The 18476-nt window shown below is 48.8% G+C and overlaps 1 protein-coding gene and 1 pseudogene across 1 annotated transcript; one reads left to right on the top strand and one right to left on the bottom strand.

The window, feature by feature from the left end:
• Positions 1-4528: 4528 nt before the first annotated feature.
• Positions 4529-5235, bottom strand: LOC116245611 (uncharacterized). Its single transcript, XM_031617069.1, has 2 exons — positions 4862-5235; positions 4529-4622 (listed from the first exon to the last, which is right to left on the bottom strand). The coding sequence occupies exons 1-2, from the start codon at positions 5233-5235 to the stop codon at positions 4529-4531; spliced, it is 468 nt and encodes a 155-aa protein (XP_031472929.1).
• A 10918-nt stretch (positions 5236-16153) lies between these two features.
• On the top strand, positions 16154-17941 carry LOC116245610 (probable protein phosphatase 2C 14; annotated as a pseudogene).
• The last annotated feature ends 535 nt before the right edge of the window (positions 17942-18476 follow it).

Raw genomic sequence — 18476 nt, 5'->3', positions numbered from 1 at the left:
CCCAACCCAACCCCAACCCCTATATGTTCAAACTTGATATTGTAAGCTACTCAACTATTCAATAATTATCACATACCATTCTAACCATTTCTGCTTCAAAACAATCCTTTTCATCTGCAAATCCTATCCCCACATTGTCTACTTTTTACTCATTTTCCACTTTTCTAAGCATACAGCTTGAGGCATTTGGGCAATAAGACTATGCTAGTGTTTAAATAACCAATAAGAGTCTTATTTTGTTGCAATATTATATTATGAGTAGCCGTAACAAGAAGGACAAGTCCCCATAGACCCCTCTTTTCATCGTCAAGCTGCTCCAAATCCTCGAAGTAACATTCTTATAAGGCAGAACAAAGACCTAGCCGACGTGGTAGGCTGGACGAGCACCAACGATTCCTTCATAATTCGAAATGTTTCCAGATTCACCGAAGAAGTCCTCCCCCTCTACTACAAACACCACAACTTCGCCTCCTTCATCCGCCAGGCCAACATCTACTCCTTCAAAAAGGTTCGCCACAGCGACGGAGATAACGTCTACGCGCATTAACATTTCATCCGTGGGAAACCGCACCTCATCAAAGAGATCGTACGCAAGCCCAGGGAAGAAAAGGAAGAGGCGCTTGTCGAGTACCCTGCTACTCTTCCCCTGAAAAAAGGAGACAAGGTGAGCAGGGAGATTTCGGAACTTAAAAGCAAGCAAAATAATTTGTTTGAGATGTGCAAGCAGTTTCTGTATCATAATCAAAAAATAATCGACGAAAATGAGCTTTTTGTCCAAAAATTGGACAGAGAGTATTCTGAAAAGGAGAGAAGAATCGAAGAGTTTCTCATTTATCTTATCGCACAAAAAGGATATCGTGCCCTGACTGACTCTAACGCTCTCGGAATACACCACACTGACCATCCAATAGAGTCTCACAGCGAGGATTCCCAAGCCACGCCGCTTGAGTTCATAGCTAACAACATGGACCAAAACTAAAACTTCAAAAAGATGAAGATTCTGCTTCAAAATGCAGTCAACGGCCGCAGCTCGAGACGCAGAGATAAAAACTACACCATAGTGCCTCAAAAGCAGGAGGAAAAGGCAGCTGAGGACAGCCACGAGCCTATCCTCATCGATCGTACCGAATAAATCGCAGATATTCCCTTCATGGGAAGTAAGGACGGCCACAGTTTTCTTTCTTTTGATGATTTCGAGCACGTGGAGGATATGAGTCTCGACCTTGAGAATTCGCTATGATCTATTCGTACTTGTCCATTAAAATAATAGCTATTGATTTGGAAACGCTCGAGAACAATCCTTTTTCCAGCTGTCAAAAATTACCCATATTCTATATTTTGTTGAAGAGAAAATAAATATAATGCCGGTTCATGGAATAACCGAAGGCTTCAGAATAAAATTAACTCTCAAAAAATAAGTTCTTTTGATCCCGAGCAAGGCCAGTTGGATTTGTTCGCTTCCCGGGCGTCGTAAAGGCGCGTTTCGTGGCGAAAGGGAACGAATATTTGGCTTCTTTGAGAGGATTTATCATAATTATTTCTTATATTGTGGTCCTACGAGTCACACAATGGCAGAAATTGTAACCAATACGCATGTTTCAATTTGTCCCTCCCCTCTCCTTATGAATTCGCAAGAGAAGGCCTCTCCAAGTGCCGCCTTCCTTCAATGCATAATAGATTCGTCGCTGCTAGCTTTGCGATAGGTGACTCGCCAGAGCATCATTGAGTCTCCTTGCTATCGACTGCTCACCCTCTCTCTCAGAAAGAGCCTCGCTGCCTCCAAAATCTAAGCCATTGATGTAAAAATCATCAAGAGTTTGGTGAACGCAGCCGCGAAAAAAACGATTCCGTTGGATGAAACCCAGCTTGGCTCCCTGGTCCAGGCCAGCTAATAACTAAAAATGAAAGAATCACCTAGAGATGCCTTTAGCTTGGAGTCCTTCAATCACTCACTAAAGCAATAATTTAACTCATTTATTGCAACGATTATTTAAGCTATCAAAAAAGAACTTCAAAGTCACGATAAATTGGACTGCATCGATATGGCTTGGAATCTGAAGTCCTTGGATGATATTTTCGCGAACCATACAGGCGTCATAAAGACTTGTAAGTCTATTCGGTAGATTCTATGCCTAGTCAAAGCCGACATAGGACTAAAATCTGTCTAACATCACTAAACTCCTACTCACTAGAGCTAGACTCTGTAGTTTAAGAGACTCCTTTCAAAGCTGAATGGAAACATACAGATAAAAGTGGAACTCTATAAATTGTTCGAGAAGAAAGCTTCTCTTTTGCAGCTGAAGGAAAAAGAGGAATAAAAGTGGATGCTTTGCTGCAGAGACCTCGAAAGCACAGTCCAATCCCAAATGCAGGAGATATAAACCCAGCAGAAGTAGAATGAACGCTTGGAGGATAATATTGAGCAGCTGAATCATCAATTGGCACAAAATGAGGAGCGCATAAGAGCTATAGAGAGCCAGATGGCTGAACTATAGAAGGAAATGAGAGAAATGAAGGAACCCACGTGGTGCAGGCTCAACTGACAGCTACTACATTAATCCCATGTTCGAGAAGGCCCAGATGGAGGAAAAACTGCTGATGGAAATGATCGAAGTCGAAGCTGATCTCCTGCTCGGCAGGTAGCAAATCCGCCTCATGACTGACTCGATCGTCGACCTGATCAAGCTGAGCCTTTATTCTCTCGACGATCTACAGGCCTCCAAGTACTTCCTGAGCAACTTCAACCGTTCGGTCTTCCGCATCACCAAGGACATCAAATCGCTCTAGAGCGTCGACATGGAGCAACTGCTCAACATCAAGGAGGACTCGCACAGCTTCTACGGAAGCGAGTTCTGCATGGAGGAGACCAGGCGATCCCAAATCTCCACCAGGAGCGAAATATAGTTCGACCACAAGCTCAGCAGGATGACGGAGGATGACAGCCTCTCGGCCTTCCAGGAATGATTTTCTCATATTTAAAATATCCTCATATCACGATAAGAGGGGATAATAATAAAAGATTTAGGTTTAATTCTTTGAGTATGGACTCTCACCGCTCCAGAATAATCCAGCAATCCTTCATCTCGCTCCACTCGATGGTTAATGATGGGATTGCTGATAATGGAAACCCGCCCTAGCTGCCTTCGGAATACTACAGATACTTAAATGCTGATTGCATGAACTGCCACAAACAGGCATGACCTTGCATTAAATTAGTCCAGATTTGCTGCAGTACCGTTAAGAGACGATAAAATTTCCATTGAGTCCTCTCGGCCTGCTTTAGATAAAGACAAAGGATTCTTGCTTTTGGTAGATTGGAGCTCTCGTCACTCCGAAACTAGTCGTCACCCCCTACTGCCTCTAGAATGCAATCCATGCAAGGTTCTATCCAGCCTTCAACAACAACCAATACTTCCTTTCTCTCAATATCAAAAACATTGATCTCCATCCTTAAAAAGGATTCTCAGTGGCCTAGCTAGACTGTGATGAAGATATTTCCAAAGTTGTTGGCTTGTTTGGATTGCGGATGGTAGAAGATATCTTTCAGGATATTAATCAAGGACAACGGAGAAGGCCAAGTATGAGACCATAGAGGAGACCAAGGGGGCGTAGGTAAAGGGGATAACGATAGGAATAGTATGATCCGATTCCTGAACGATAGGGCAACATAATAAAAATATTCACCTATGCTTCCATTCAGGGAGTCGCATCATTAATCAAAATCGATTTACCCATGGATTTATTCGACCGCTATATAAAATCCGTAACGTTTCAAGGCATTTGCTGCTATGTCCATGAGGGCGGCTCCATGTCATTCATTGGAGTCATTAAAGATTATAAATTCGTCTTCGTTAAGCATGATGATGTTGTCAAAGTTAGTGACTAAACTAGTAAGAAACTTATCTGCCCCTACATGCAACTGGGAGAACAGGAAATACTGTGGATCGCGAATCGACGATGGGACAACTTGGTCACCCTTGACCTTGAAGACAATAGGATTGACAAATTTGCTTGCAGAAACCTTGCCAGCTTAGACTTCTCGCAAGTAAAGGAATTGAATCTCAGTCAAAATCCCATCAAGTCTGAAGGCTACTTTGAGCTCAAAAAGATAAGCTTCCCCTAGTTGCGCAAACTGGAAGTGAAGAGAACGCAAATCGGCAATGATGGATGCCGATGGCTTTCCCTCACGCATTTGCCAAACCTGGTCGAGATTAATCTGCGCAACAACTCCATCCTGTCGAGTGGATGCAAGTGGCTGGCAAAGGGGGAATGGCCGAAACTCAAGCGGCTCACCCTCACCAAGAACAAAATCGGCAACATCGGTTGCGAGTAGCTTTCAAAGGCAAAGTGGGACTTGTAGATTCTCCATCTCAAGGAATGCTAGATTGAAGATAGTGGATGCAAGTGGCTGGGAAGGGCGAAGTGGCGGTCCTTGCGAGAGCTCAACCTAGAAGAAAACTATATCTGCTAGTCAGGGTATAGGTGGCTGGGGAAGGGAAACTGGAAGCATCTAGCAAGACTTCTGTTGCTACGAAACATATAGGCAAGCAACAACAGCATCACGCAATTCTCCACCCTCTATTCCTCTTCTCTCGTCTAACTGACCTTCAACATGCAGATAACTGAATTCAGGACAAACCTATTGCTGAAGGCAGATTTTCCTAATTTTTCCAAACTGTCAGTCTAATGCTAGCACCGCAGGAGGGACGAAAATCAAGCATTAAAGAAGAAGTGCTTGAGAGAGGTTCCCCAATTGCAAATCCAAAGTGAATACAATTGATCGTGTATATAATGGATGGATGGACAATGATGCGTGGGATCAAAAGAGGAGGCTCTTGACTGCGGAGTCGATGAGAGAGACATTGCGTTCCTTGGTGTAGTAAGCCACTTTCTTGAGGTGTTTTTCTCCTTTTCCTTGATTTCCGAGTGCTTGGAGGCTGGGTTTTCCTTGACCAGCAGGTACTCCTCGATGTCCATCTTCTCGTCGGCCACCTCCTCGCGCAGGTAGTCGCTCTGGCGGAAGAAAGAGGACTGCGCCAGCTCGTTCACCCACTCCAGCTTCTCCACCTTCTTCAGCGTGCGCGACCCCAGCTCGTTGGCGACGAACTCAATGGGAAGCTGGTAGTAGCGTTGGTAGTGGTAGCCGAAGTCGACGGCCTTCCTGCGGGGCACGTCCTTGACGTTGGCCAAGCTCTCCTCCTTGTAGTTGGTGGGGTGCACGCGGAAGGCAGCCATGTCCACCTTTTCTGTCTTAGAGCATTCCTACGCAAGTTGGTGGACTTGATGGGGTCGACGACGATGGCGAGGAAGGGATCGGCGCTCATCTGGAACAGCTCCTGCGTGTTGACGTCGATTCCGGACAGCCAGCAGCCGAAGCTGGGATGCGAGTGGTACCACCCCACCAAGTTGTGCGTATTGATCTTGTTCGTGTAGTCAGTATAGGCTGCGTCTTTGCAAAATGTACCTGCAATCAGAGTGTAAGTCTCGTCGTCGGCAGTGACTCTGGTCTATGAGATTCCACGGGCAGGTAGATGACATCGGTGACGATGAAGACGCCATGGCCTGCCTCTTCATGGTAGGAGCCTACATCAATTTGCGTCTACCTTGCAGCAGTCCCATAACTTCTCTGGGCTCTCCGAAATGCGCGTGGCTGAGCATTTTGGCGGCGGCAGTGACCGTGACGTAGGCCTTGTTGAAGTACTTGGGAGTAGTCCTGCCGTTTTTGCGAATGCGTTCTCTCTCGCCCTCGGTAAGCGTCTTCTCCACGTAACCCTTACGCATCAATTCTTTTATAGATAATATATCTTGCTCCAAGAGCAAACCAGTCAAATACGATAATGTGTTTATAGAAAGGAATCGGCGAGAATGGGTGCAATAATTGGAATAATAGGGGTAAGGATGCAGATGAGGCAAGAGAGAGCATCATAGGGGAGCGGCCTTGTCGGGCTCGCTCTAGAGCAGCGAGCGAAGGGTGTCCCTGTTGCAGGGCAGCTCTGTAGCGGTGAGGTTCAGCAAAGCCTTGAAGTACTCCTTTTGGAGAATGGCTACGTTCTTCTCGTATTCCTCCCTTAGGGTCTCCACCTTGGCCTTCCACTCGGTGCGCCTGTAGCTGGAAGCCACCTTTATCACTTTGCTTCCCATCAGCTATTAAATGCGTCTGATTTTTCCCTCCACGAACTTCTCCTCTCCCTCCCTGCTGTCCTGGGCGAAGCTCAGGTTCTTCTTGAGGAGGGAGTTTTCCTCCATCAATTGCGAAATCTTCCTGCGGTTGACATCCAGTGACTCGTTGAGAGACTCATCGAGGCCCCTCAGCTCGATTTTGCGCGACTGGGTGGCGAAGCGGAGCGTGGAAAGCGTCTGCGAGAAGTTGATTTCCGCTGGAGAAATGGTGCAGATGATCAGCGTGTTGCGACTAGTAGTGAGAGAGGGCGCCAGCAGACGAGTCAGCTTGGAGTCGCGGAAGGGGATGTGCGTGCTTAGTAAACGCAAGGTTACCTCTTCTTGCAGCTGGCCAGCTTGTGGATCACGTTGGAGAGCGTGAAGAGGCTCTTGTTGATATAGCCAGTTTCCTCGTTGGAGTCCTCATCGGAGAGACGCTAGCTGCCTGACAGGTCGACCAGGTTGAGGACCGCTTTGGGCTTGTCCTGCTCGATTAGTTTCTAAATCCAACAAGCAATACCACTTGGAAGATGGTGTGCGAGCGGGAGGAGTGGTCGTGATGCTTCTTTTCGGCGTAGGCGCGCTGGTACTACCCCTCCTGCAGCAAGTCCAGAGCCTCCTCGATGTCCCTGACTGGGCACTGGGAAAGCCCAACTACCTGCTCGTCCACGATTTTGAGGTTGACGGCTCCTTCCTGGAGCAGGTCGTTGATCTGCTCGTTGTAGATCTCGAGGTAGGAGATGCTGAGGGAGGCAGTGGCGGCCAGCTTCTGGAAATGTCCTTGAGGGAGAATAGAATGATGCCCTCGGTGTCCCTGTCTCCCAGCATCGTGTAGGTCTTGCCCGAGGTGGTCTGGCCGTACATGAAGATGGTGGCGTGGCTGCCGAGCAGGAACTCCTCGACGACTCTGGCGCAGCAGTTGGAGTAGACTTCCTTGTTGGTATGCGAGTCGCGGAAGACGTAGTCGCAGGCGAACTCGTAGACGTTGTTCTGCTCGATTTTGCTCTTCTTGCGGACGGGGGTGGGCGTGAAGTCCTCGTTGAGGATGGAGCTGTTGTTGCGGAGCGGGTGGCTGTGCGGCAGGGAGGTGATCTTCTTGTCGTCCTCGCTCACGCACCACGCCTACACGTCCTCGTACTCGTAGATCAGCGGACGCAGCCTCACCGCCACCTCGATCTTCTTGTTGGTCTTCTTCATAACGACTATAATCAAACAATACTTATATGAATATCGTCACCATCTATGACGGAAGGGGGAATTAATCATAGGAATGACTGGAGTAACTGATCAAATGCGTGTAAGCAGGCTCACAAATAATAATGCTTGTTGAGGACTTACTTTTGGGAAGGCTTTGGCTTTGCCTTTACCTTGGGCTTCCCTTTCACCTCCTTCTTCTTGGTCTCCACTGGCTCCTTGCGCTTGCTGAAGTCCCTGCTTCTGCAGGAGACTGACAAATCGGCAGAGGAAGCGGAGTTGATGCGCTTCCTCACCACCTTCGTCTGCGCCAACTGGTACTCGTCGTTAGTCCTTTTGCCTTCTAGTTTTTCTCCACTTTGGGCGGCTCCTTTACGACCTTCATGCAATTGGAGTCCTTCGATACGCTGCGCATCTTGGGAGGGTTTTTGGAGATGGATCGGTTGGCGTTGGGCTTGGAGGAATCGAGAAGAGTTTCGTTGATGAGTCGGTTGGTGAGTTTCTTGCTGGAGGAGAGCGTGTTCTTCTTGCTGAGGGAGCGCTTGAGCTTCTCTTGCATTTTGGAGCTCATCTTCATGCTGACTTTATCCTCGTAGACGTAGCTGTCCTCGTACTCGCTGATCAGCCGCTTCTTCTTCTCCTCCTTGGGCTTCGGCTTAGGCAGGGGCGCCGTCAGCTTCTCCTTGCGCTTGGGCTCGAACAGCAATCCTTCGGCTATCTGCTAGGCGTGGGGGTCGACCTATCCGGTCGAGAGGTCAGTCTTGAAATGATGCTCGTAGGAGGAGATGACTTGCTTCATGAACAGCAGGTCGCAATTGAGGTTGACGGTGAGGAAGAGGATGGCGAGCAGGTGGTTGATGTTGGCGCGCTGAAACTCTTCGGAGTGGAGGCGGGCGGAGGGGTCCTTGTAGAGCTGTTCGGCGATGAGGCGGTACTCGGTGGAGACTGTGAAATAGCCCATGGAGAAGTGGAGCAGCTGGCGCAAGAGGTTGCGAGCGTTGAGGAAGGAATCGTAGTAGTGGTCGTCATCGGGGCGGTATTCGATAGGCACCATGTCGATCACCTCGCTAATGGAGTAGTTGCTCACGTGCTTCTCAAGCGCAAAACTGACCTTACGGACAACTTTGCTTTAATTCCAGCGTCTGATCCACCACCGGCTGCAGCCACATAGTTACTGATCTCACTCACTTGCACCTCCTCCTAAAAACCCTCACTTCCTTCAGCAATTTGCGTAGATCTCCGATCTCAGCTTCTCTATTCTGCTCGTCACAGGCAGTTAGGCGTAAATTGTCCTGCTGCAGGTCGGCGAAGAGGCTCGCACTCAGCTGCAGCACCCTCCTTCCCGCATCCAGCGCGGCCTCCCTGCGCTTCGCCTGCGAGTTAATGGTGCAAAACTTCAGGTAGTACTGCACGAGGTCCATCTTTTTCTCCAGGGAGAGCCAGACAAAAGGATCCGCCTGCTTGCGGTCGACCGCGGAATTGGCGGGCGAGGACTGCAGCGAATCGAGGTGGGCCTTGAGGTTGAAGATGAGCCCCTCCAGGTATTTGGCAGCGGTGGACAGGTCCGCCTCCTTATAATAACAGCAAGCCTCGTTATGGAGGGTGGTGACGATGATGTTGCGGTCGATGGACTTGCCGCAGCTGGCGCCGTACTCCAGGATGCGTTCGGCCTCAGCCAGGTAGACCAGCGCCTCCTGCGTGAGGTCGTCGTTGATGAGTCGCTTCGCCTCCAAGTTGTAGCTCACCAGCTTCTCCATGTACTTGTCTAAGTGGCAGGGATCGTACTGTCGTTGTAGGTGAGGTCGAGGAGCTTGTTAGAGGAGAGGTGAACCCGCTGGCGCAGGTCCTCCAGGTCCTCGCACTCGGACACCTATTAATCTTCCTTAACCTCTGACATTATTAATATACAAATTCGACGCGAGCTCCCGGCCCGCGTGAACTGGTTGAAGGATCGGGTACCAATGGCGGGGTGGGTGATTTTGGTTGTTATAGGGTTTGAATTTGTTATAAGATGCAGGGTGAGTGCGCGCAGTGCCTGTAACTGATGAGGGAGTTCACAGCCTACCGCGAGCGTGTGATCGGCGAGAAGGAAGCGATGCGGAAGGAGGTCGAGAAGAGCAAGCAACAGCTGGAAAGTTCATGGGCAAGATCGATAAAAGAGTAGACTCTCGCATCCACGAGGAAAGACTTGTCAACAACCACAACCTTGAAAAACTGGAACAATTCCACCAGCAATAGCTGGCGAAAATGCAATCTTTGATGTACAAAAGGACAGACTGATAGATGAGATGCGAACTGTGTTGCGGTAGTCAGAGAAGGAGAAGAAGGAACTGATCCAAACCAACACCAAGATCTTAGTAGAGATGGGCGGACAGCTCGGAGGCGGCGAAAGGCAAGAAAAGGACAAGTCCTACTGGGAGCTGATGAAGATGTACCAGTTCCTCATGGAGGAAAACAACCAACTCAAAAAGTAAATGTACCAGCTCAGGAAGAACAACCTAAAGCAAGAAAATAAGAGCATGCTTGACTCCTCGCAGAAGCCCAAGTCCCCCACCGTCTACAGCAGCAATAGGCCAACAAGGACACCTTCCACGCCAGCAGAAGCTTCACCAGAGAGCCAGAACCCAAGGAGAAGAAGAAAGCTCCCAAGATGAAACCGCACAAATGATCCTTTTTACCTCGATCTAACTTGAAGTTATAAGTAGTCTTCATATACATCAGCAAGGAACGCATAGAACATTCACAAATGGCGGAAGAACAAAGACGCTCGCTCTCCATTCCTTCCAAGAACTCAGTGAGCATCCTGCAATCCAAGAGGGAAATCGAGGAACTGCTAGAGGTTGCCAACAAATGCGAGCCTTCCCATTGCAGGGACAAGGATAACACGGTCGAATGCTTGTACGTGAATCGCCAATTTCTGAAAGGAGCGATCGTAAACTGGAAGGAACTCAGAGAGGACAAGAGCAGGAAGGGAGAACTGTCCGTCAGGGACGGCGAGAATGGCGAAAAGACAATCTTTGAGATGGTAGTGTAGGAGTGGAAAGACGACCAGCCCACCAAAGTGATTTACAAGTGGATCAGGAGCCTCCAGAGATGCAAAGCAAACTGCTTGAAGAGGAGCATTTTTACCGTGGAGGAATGCTGAATAGGCGCAAACACGGGGCGGGAGAATATCTCATCACTCGACGGTATTCAAAAGCATATTTAGATTCGCTGACCATACTAGACAAATAAGGCGATTCGTGGCCTTTGGAGGTGTGATATCCTGCAAAGCGGAGTAGCCATCGATGAAACGGGCCAATAGCTCAAGATCGCAATGAGCATCATCGGCAACAGCAAATCCAACCATAAACTCACAAAGGCATAGCCCAACAAGACAATCTACCTTCTAGCCAAGCAAATGGCCGAAAAGCGGTCCGCTTTAGCTGTCAGCTCGCAGCAAATAGACTCCAAGTAGTCCGCAGCCTCCCTCATCTCCATCCTCCATCCCGCCCACCCGAGAGCCCAACATGCATGATCGGATTAAACCTCTCTGATTAAGTTATACCCTTTAGTTAGCGACCTTTATTTTATTGATGAACAGAGAAATCAAATGGGGCCACCGCGAAGAAAAGGAAAAACGGGACGTGAGGAGAAAAATCTAGATCCAGATGGAATTTACCTCCAACGCATGGGCGGACACGAGAGAGCCAAGGTCAGAGTCCACCAGAGCAAGATGGAGAAGCATGTGACTGCCTACGAGAAGGAAGTAGAAAGAAGGAGGGACTGGAGAACAAACGCCTCTTGCGACGCATCTCAGAATCCATCGGAGGAAAAGCTCGCTGAGCCAGCACGACGAAGAACAGCAGAAGCGGCTTTACACTTTGAATATGGTCTCCAGGAAGTGGCAGAGGGAGAAACAGGAACAGACGCTCCAGCAGCAAAACGACATCATCGTGTAGCGCATCGTTCGCATGAGGAGCTATAACGGACCACTGGGCGTGCAGGAACTCAGCAAGTCCCAGCATCGCCGAAAAGACTCTAACCGGTCTCTAATGTTGCCCAAGATAGAAGAGTACTAGGTGGACATCTGACCTGCCTAGTTTTCCCCGTGATTGTTGCCAATTGTTACAGCTAGAGCCGTGGTGGGAAGTGAACAATAAAATAATCATCAGGGCAAATATTGTTAAAACTGGCTTCGCAGCTGGTTCAACTCTTTCACCTTCTACCCCCGCAGAGTAGTCAGGCCTTTTAAGCGGTCCCTCACGCTCCTGCGCTCCGAACTGATCGATTGCTTGGTCTGCCCCAGTCTCTGCTGCCGCCCACCGACATCCACGCTGCCATGTCAGCCTCTCCGCCTACCTAGTTCTGGAAGAGGACCGAAGTCTCCTTGCGGAAGTGCTTGTAGACTGGAGACTCAACCGCCTCCTCGCCCTGCTTCACCATCGTGAACTTCTTCATGTCCTTCGGCGTGAATTCGATCTTCTCGAGGGTCTGCCAGACCAGCTCGTAATCATAGTTGAGGACGGGATCCTTGAGGCGGAAAGTCATCTAGCTCGGCTCTCCTTCCTACTCCAGAACCTGCGCGCCTCCGTTGCTGATCCGATCGTCGAGAGCTGAGGAAATCTCTTCCACCAGAGCTGCTACCAGGGTCATTTTCTGAGGAGCGAGGTCATTGAACTTGCGGAGAGAGCTCTGAAAGAAGAGGTTCAGGACGTGGTTGTAGATGGAACTGTACTTGGCGGGATCGACGTGGGGCAGCAAGTCCTCCATTACTGCTTGCGAGCAGAGGAAGCAGTAGAAGAGCAATTTCTTGACCAGGTTGAGGCAGTTTTCTTTCTTTATTCGGTAGATCTACTCGATCATGCGGGATATGGAGTGCAAAAACTGGACCAACTCCACCGGCATATCTCTCACTATCTTTAGAAGCTCCTCCCTCAAAGCCGCCTCGCTTCCTTTGTAGAAGCTCCAAGCGTTATCCTGGTCGCCTTTCAGGCCAAGACGCGCAACAGCTGCATGGAAAGCGAGGAGGAAAGGCCCGTAGAATTGAACAAGCTCATTCTTGATGAAGCGGAAGAGAGGATGCTTGCTTTCCTCGAAAAGATCATTCTCGTCTTCAAAGCTTTCAACGTAGTAGCGATGCAGATTATGAACCATCTCACTGCCTGAAAACACCCTTCCTTCGAACTGCTTGCGCTACGCCTCCTCCTGCTCTGCAAAGTATATGCGAACGAGGGCCAAATGCAGTTCATCGTTCCCCTCCGTGAGCAGCCTGGCCACCTTGTTGAGCTGGTTGGAGAAGATGATTTCGTTGGTCTTCTGGAAGTCCACAGTGGGCTTGTTCTTGACGGGATTGACGCCTAGCCTGCTCCTTAGGCGCAGGAAGTTGTCACGTGAGCATTTTTAGCGACTGAGTATGTAGTCCAGAGTCTCAAGCATGTTGTCAGCGTATCGGTGGTTGCGCTCCCGGTTGGTTGGCCTCTAGAGGATGAGCCTCACCCGCTTAAACAGAGGCTAGCAGTTCGCTATATACTCAAGCAGAGCCACCGTCCGCCTTGGCTGCTCGTGCGCATTACTGCTTTAGCTGAAGTCCCCACTCAGTTGGGACATCGACATCCACCCGTAGAACGAACTGCTGGCCGGCTTGAATCCCTCTCCTCCCCTCCCCAGCCGGAACAGGTTGAACAGCAGCGCGTCGAGGGCGATCAGAGCCAGCGCTTCGGAATGCAGGTGCGGGCTTGCCCTCGCCTGCGCGGAAACAGTTTCCAGGAAGGTTTCAGCTTGTCTGGCGAATAGGGGTTCCTCGATGTGGGAATTATGGTGAGGAGGAGGAGACGGTTGAGAGCTGAGTGAGGAAGCAGTACCCCCCGATGTCGAGACTGTGGCGGTGCGCGATGAACTCGGCGAGCTCGCCCCAGCTTTCGCTCATGGCTTCGCTCATTTGAATACGGGAGATTATAATCAAGACTATCGAAACATGCTGATCAAAAGATGAAAGGACCGAGACGGGGGAATCTGGATCGAATAAGTGGCTCTGCTACCGCCTAAAGGGATACCCTCAGTGGTTAATCTGCTAGGGAAAGAGCGCAAGCTAAGTCCAAATGAAATTACTTAGGCCAAGCTCTTTCAAATTCCAAGGCGCGAGCAATAAAAATTTGACGCCTTCTAATCCCAAATCATTCCCACCTATTTTATTGATGCATTACTTAGGTATAGGCATTATAAGGCTGGAAAGCTTCCCTTTACCAAATTCTTAATCCCATAGGCATCGTATCTGTTCCAATCTAGTTAGGTATTGCTTACGGATGTCCAATACCAACAGACTAGGCAGGGGAAACTTGGTTAGGAAAGAAAGGGTCTCATTTGTTATTTAGTTGCGAGCTTACTAGCATGGGTATTACAAAAATTCAAATACGTTAGAGTATTGTAGCCGAGCGAGAGAGGGCCTTGATGGTGTAGTTATTCACTCCCATATACTCTTAATTATAGAATCCCCACGCAAATCGACAAGTCCCTGGCAGTCCTTAAACTCCTTCACCTTCTCCAACTCGTCTTCCAACATCGATTAACTATCAGCATGACAAAATTGATGTGAGCTTATAAGCAGGGAAGACGGCAACTTCATGCATTATGCCAATCAATGCTTTATTTACTATGGATGGCTACCTTTATAAGCAGTGTAAAGCATTTCACTATTATTAGTATGCAAGTATACCAACGAGCGCTGCAACTCATACAGAAAGTAGAGCCCTCCGTCGCCTTCAGCCAGTAGGATGACTTCACGGAGTGCATCAACCTTCTCACGCAGGCAGTCCAATACCACCAAGCCAAGGCTCCTGCCATGATGGCCGATCTAATCGACATCTTTCTGGAAATGGCGAACACCCGCGCCGGCTTCTCCCTCAGCGACTACGCAGAAATGCTCTCGGTCGTCATGAAGTGCTACAACTGCCTTTTCGATAGCGATCCCTACACCGATCAAAATGTACTCAGCTGCATCATCCTTGCCCTCAGCAAAATATCCCCCGAGGTGAGCAACGACTGGAGCCACCCCGTCGAGTGCACATCCGGCCCCGATGATGAGATCTTCTAGGCTCCTGAGATCACCCTCTGCAGAGAAATATCGGAAAAAGTGGATGACTTGACCGTCAAAGTTGGCTATAAAAAAGCAAGAGCCTAATTTGCCCCCATCTTCATCAAGTATTCGCAATCCGACAACGACTGGCGGTAGAAGTATGGAGCGTTGCTGCTGGCTTCAAAACTCACAGAAGACGTGGAGGACTTGTCTGAAGTTGAGACTTGTATAAATGCCGCCATTTCTGAGCTGAGAAGCAGTCACCCAAAAATGAAATTCGCTGCACTGGAGTTCTTAGGAGAGATTGCAATAGCAGTGAAGCCAGACTTCCAGGAGAAGTATTTCGAGGTGGTCGTGCCCGAGCTGCTGAGATGCTCAGGGATAACACTCCTCAGGTTCTCAGCCATGCCTTTGCCTGCCTCTCCAACTTCCTGGAAGATTTTTAGCAGTTTTGGAAGGTGGAAGCAATCGTAAACAACCTGATGACTTCTCTGGTTCACTACATCAAGTCTGATTCTCCGTACTTGCAATAGTGCGCATTGGACACAGTGGCTTGCCTAGGAGCCATACGCAACAGTCTTGGAACTAACGCTGGCATCCTCATTCAGGCATGTGGGTAAGTTCTGCAGAGTTCCCTTCGGTGCAAACGATAAAACACTATTCTTGCAGCTTTCTAATCGTTAAGCTTCATCCTCTGCTCGCAAGACCAGAACCAAATGGGTCGCTACGTCCGTGACTTCGTAGGGTCCCTGCTTCCAACGCAACTCTCGTAAGCGACGAGGGTTTTCTCTAGATATGGCTAAGGCTCTGCAAGACTTACAAAAACTTTGTGGACTTGGGCAGTACTAAGATCATCGCTCTGCTGATCGAAAAAGTTAATAAAGTGGTTCAGTTAGGGATCGATGAGAATTCTGTAATTGGCTTGAATGCTCTCATTTAGACCACCTCTGCATTCCAGCAGAGCCTGCGTCCCTATGCGTCGGATCTTTACGAGCTTTGCAAGGATTTATTCGAAGATAAATCGAACGCCGTCAGAAATAGAGTGATCAGCCTCCAAGTCAAGCTGTTCCTGAATACCATCCAGCAAAGCGAAGGAGACATCTTCTACAACGCAGGAATAACCTTTTCCTGCAACTCATCTAAATCGGCGACGAAAACTCCACATTCGAAGATGCTGAGCTTCTCGTGGGTGTCCTGAAGGCATTTTGGAGCTTATCGAACCCCTAAAGCTAAACTAAACCAGCATGCTCTCGTAACCATTGCACATAAAATGATGACTTACAAGATCCGCATCCAGGAATTTCTAACGCAAGAACCTGAGGAGCAAGAGGAGTTCGTCGACACCCCGTGCGATATCGATAGTTCCTTCGAGGATATCAGCGAAGAATCCGATGAGTTTAACCTCTTTGAAATCCTCGAACTCATCCCCGATATATATGCCAAAATGATGAAGATTTCAAATCCCGCCAACCGTCAAGAACTCATCAACATCATCATTCCTGAAATATCATTCGCGGTAGGCAAAGACGACGAAAACTGGAAAGCCTACGCCCTCAGCATGGCACTGGCGCTCGTGGAGGAATGCTAATACGCTGACCTGATTTCTTGCTGGGCCAATCTGATGGACCTTTTCACCAGTTTCATCACGCACAGCAGCTACCTGCTTCGCAACCACAGCGCCTTCGGGACAGGACTGATCATCAAAAAGACCCCTGCCAACCTAATAGTAGGCGAAAACGTACTGGAATGGCTGCAGAACTTGTGGATTTGCTACTCAGCTCCCTTCGACTCAAGCACAGAAAAAAACAATATCAAGCACTGCAAGGAAAATGTGGTGGCAGCGGTTGGGAAATTGCTGGCCAGCTGTGGACGCAACTTTCCCCACATCCTCACCACAGAGATCTACAAGAAATGGCTTTAGTTCCTCCCCTTGAGGCAAGACAAGTCCGAATGCGACGAGCAGCATGTCATTTTAATCTAAATCCTCCAGTCTAATCCGCAAGTCCTGGTGAGCAATCAAGTTGACTTGAAGCGTGTCCTGGAGGTCATCGCAGATTTCATCCTGCTGAAGAACATGGAACTTGAAAATCAACTGTTTTAAACCACAAAGAAGTGCATGGACAGCATTCTCACATGGTAGGTTTTCAAGCACTGTTCGGACGGTATTTGGAACACTCTTTCTTTGGGTCAGAGGAGAGCGCTGGCGAAACTGATGGGCCATTCGTGATAATGTACATAACTGTCTGATTTAATTATGATTCCTATATTCAATATATTATTTAACTGTCATTTCAAATGCAGAACATGAGCTACATGCAGGACTAAAACGCACCCTCAATCCCCTCCAGAATTACTACACCAATGCCACCGTCGACCCCAAGGCCGCCCAGATCAAGAAGTAAAGCTTTCCCCTATACAGAGTGAAGAGCTCGGAGAACATCTCCATCGTGAAACCGGAACCACAACCTCCCAAGAAACAGTTCATTGAGCCTGGAAACCCCTGCGATAACTTCGAAGAAGTGCTCTCCACCACCTGCGTCAACGAAAATGGCATCAATACCTACTTCGTGGCAAAGGCACTCAAAGGACCCCTTTTGAACTACGCTAGCCAGGAGTGCAAGAAGAAACACCAGCCAAAAAGCCATCAAGACAGATCCCCGAACTTCCCCAAGCCATCGGAGGAAGCCTATCCCCTCATTTGGAATCCTACGCCGCCATCACTCACGAAGGACTCTACAGACAAAGCAACGAGGACAAGATTACCATCTACCTTGAAGAAATGCAAAATGGTTCGGCATTTACGATGGACACGGTGGACCCAAGTGTTCCCAGTTCTTGAAGGATAAGCTTCACGAATACTTCTTCAACCTGGACTGGCGCAAGGACGTCCCTTCAGCCTTGAGACGCGCTTTCATCTAGGCCGATGGAGAGTGGAGAAGAAGGGAGACAACAGTGGCAGCTGTGCCCTGGTGGTCTTCATCCACAACAACGTCTGCTTCGCTGCCAACCTGGGCGATTCCCGCGCCATCCTCGCTAGCGACAAGTTCAACAAGTGCTACCAAGTCACCAAGGACCACAAGCCTTCCAATCCTGACGAGCAGAAACGCATCATCGAAGCCGGCGGAAAGATCTACCAGACAACCGCCATCACCGAAATGCCTGACGGATTCTATGACACCATCACCGGACCGCTTAGGGTCTTCCCTGGAAGACTAGCCACCACCCGCACCTTTGGCGACTTCTAAGCCAAGGAGGCAAAGGATAGGATCATCATCAACGAGCCAGAGATCACCAGCTTCGAAGTAGACGACCACGATTTCATCGTGATTGGCTCTGATGGACTTTGGGACAAGTTGACAATACCTAAACGGTGGAGATTATGAAGCAAGCCTACGAAAAGGAGGAAAAGGACGGACGTTGGCACGCTAAGGGGGCTTAGGCACTGTTGCTTGAAGCTATGACTCGTGGATCCACTGATAACATCTCTCTGATCGTTATTGGTCTGAACGATCCATCTGAGGTGCGTGAGCCTCGCAAGGGCAACGAGCACATCAAGATCTTGAGTTCGATCAGCAACCACATGAGGAAGAAGGTGAGCGCCAGCAACAACAAGGAAAACGACTACCCAGAAAAGTTGAGAGAAATCGACAGCAAGATCCTGGAGATCAACCGCAACGCCACCCGCATCCTCCAGCAGTCGAGGAGATGAACGCCATGCATCAGGTGATAGGAGTATTGCCTTTAATTAATTATGTATCAGAATATTACAGTGAACTAAAACCCCACAGAAGAGGCTTCCAAGGATAAAAACTCCACTATGTCATGCAAGCTTTGCAAGCTCGCTTCTGTATCTCTCCAAAGATTTAGTTATAATCCTGCATGTGCCAACCAGTCCAAACTAACTTTACCCCCAGCAACTCCAACGCTGTCATTTTCAAAGGTCTTGTAGCAAACAATCCCAACAACCCGGGCATAAACCTCAAAGAAGGCCGGCTGAGTTTTAGTGAAATAGAGAGCATTCCGATCGCATAGGTTTGCAAGGTGAAGCTGTGCCAACGGAATGAATTTA

Source organism: Nymphaea colorata, unplaced genomic scaffold, assembly GCF_008831285.2.
Source record: "Nymphaea colorata isolate Beijing-Zhang1983 unplaced genomic scaffold, ASM883128v2 scaffold0771, whole genome shotgun sequence".
In the NCBI taxonomy this organism is placed as follows: domain Eukaryota; kingdom Viridiplantae; phylum Streptophyta; class Magnoliopsida; order Nymphaeales; family Nymphaeaceae; genus Nymphaea; species Nymphaea colorata.
The sequence above is the reverse complement of the archived record's forward strand: the minus strand, read 5'-3'. Positions and strand labels throughout refer to the sequence as shown.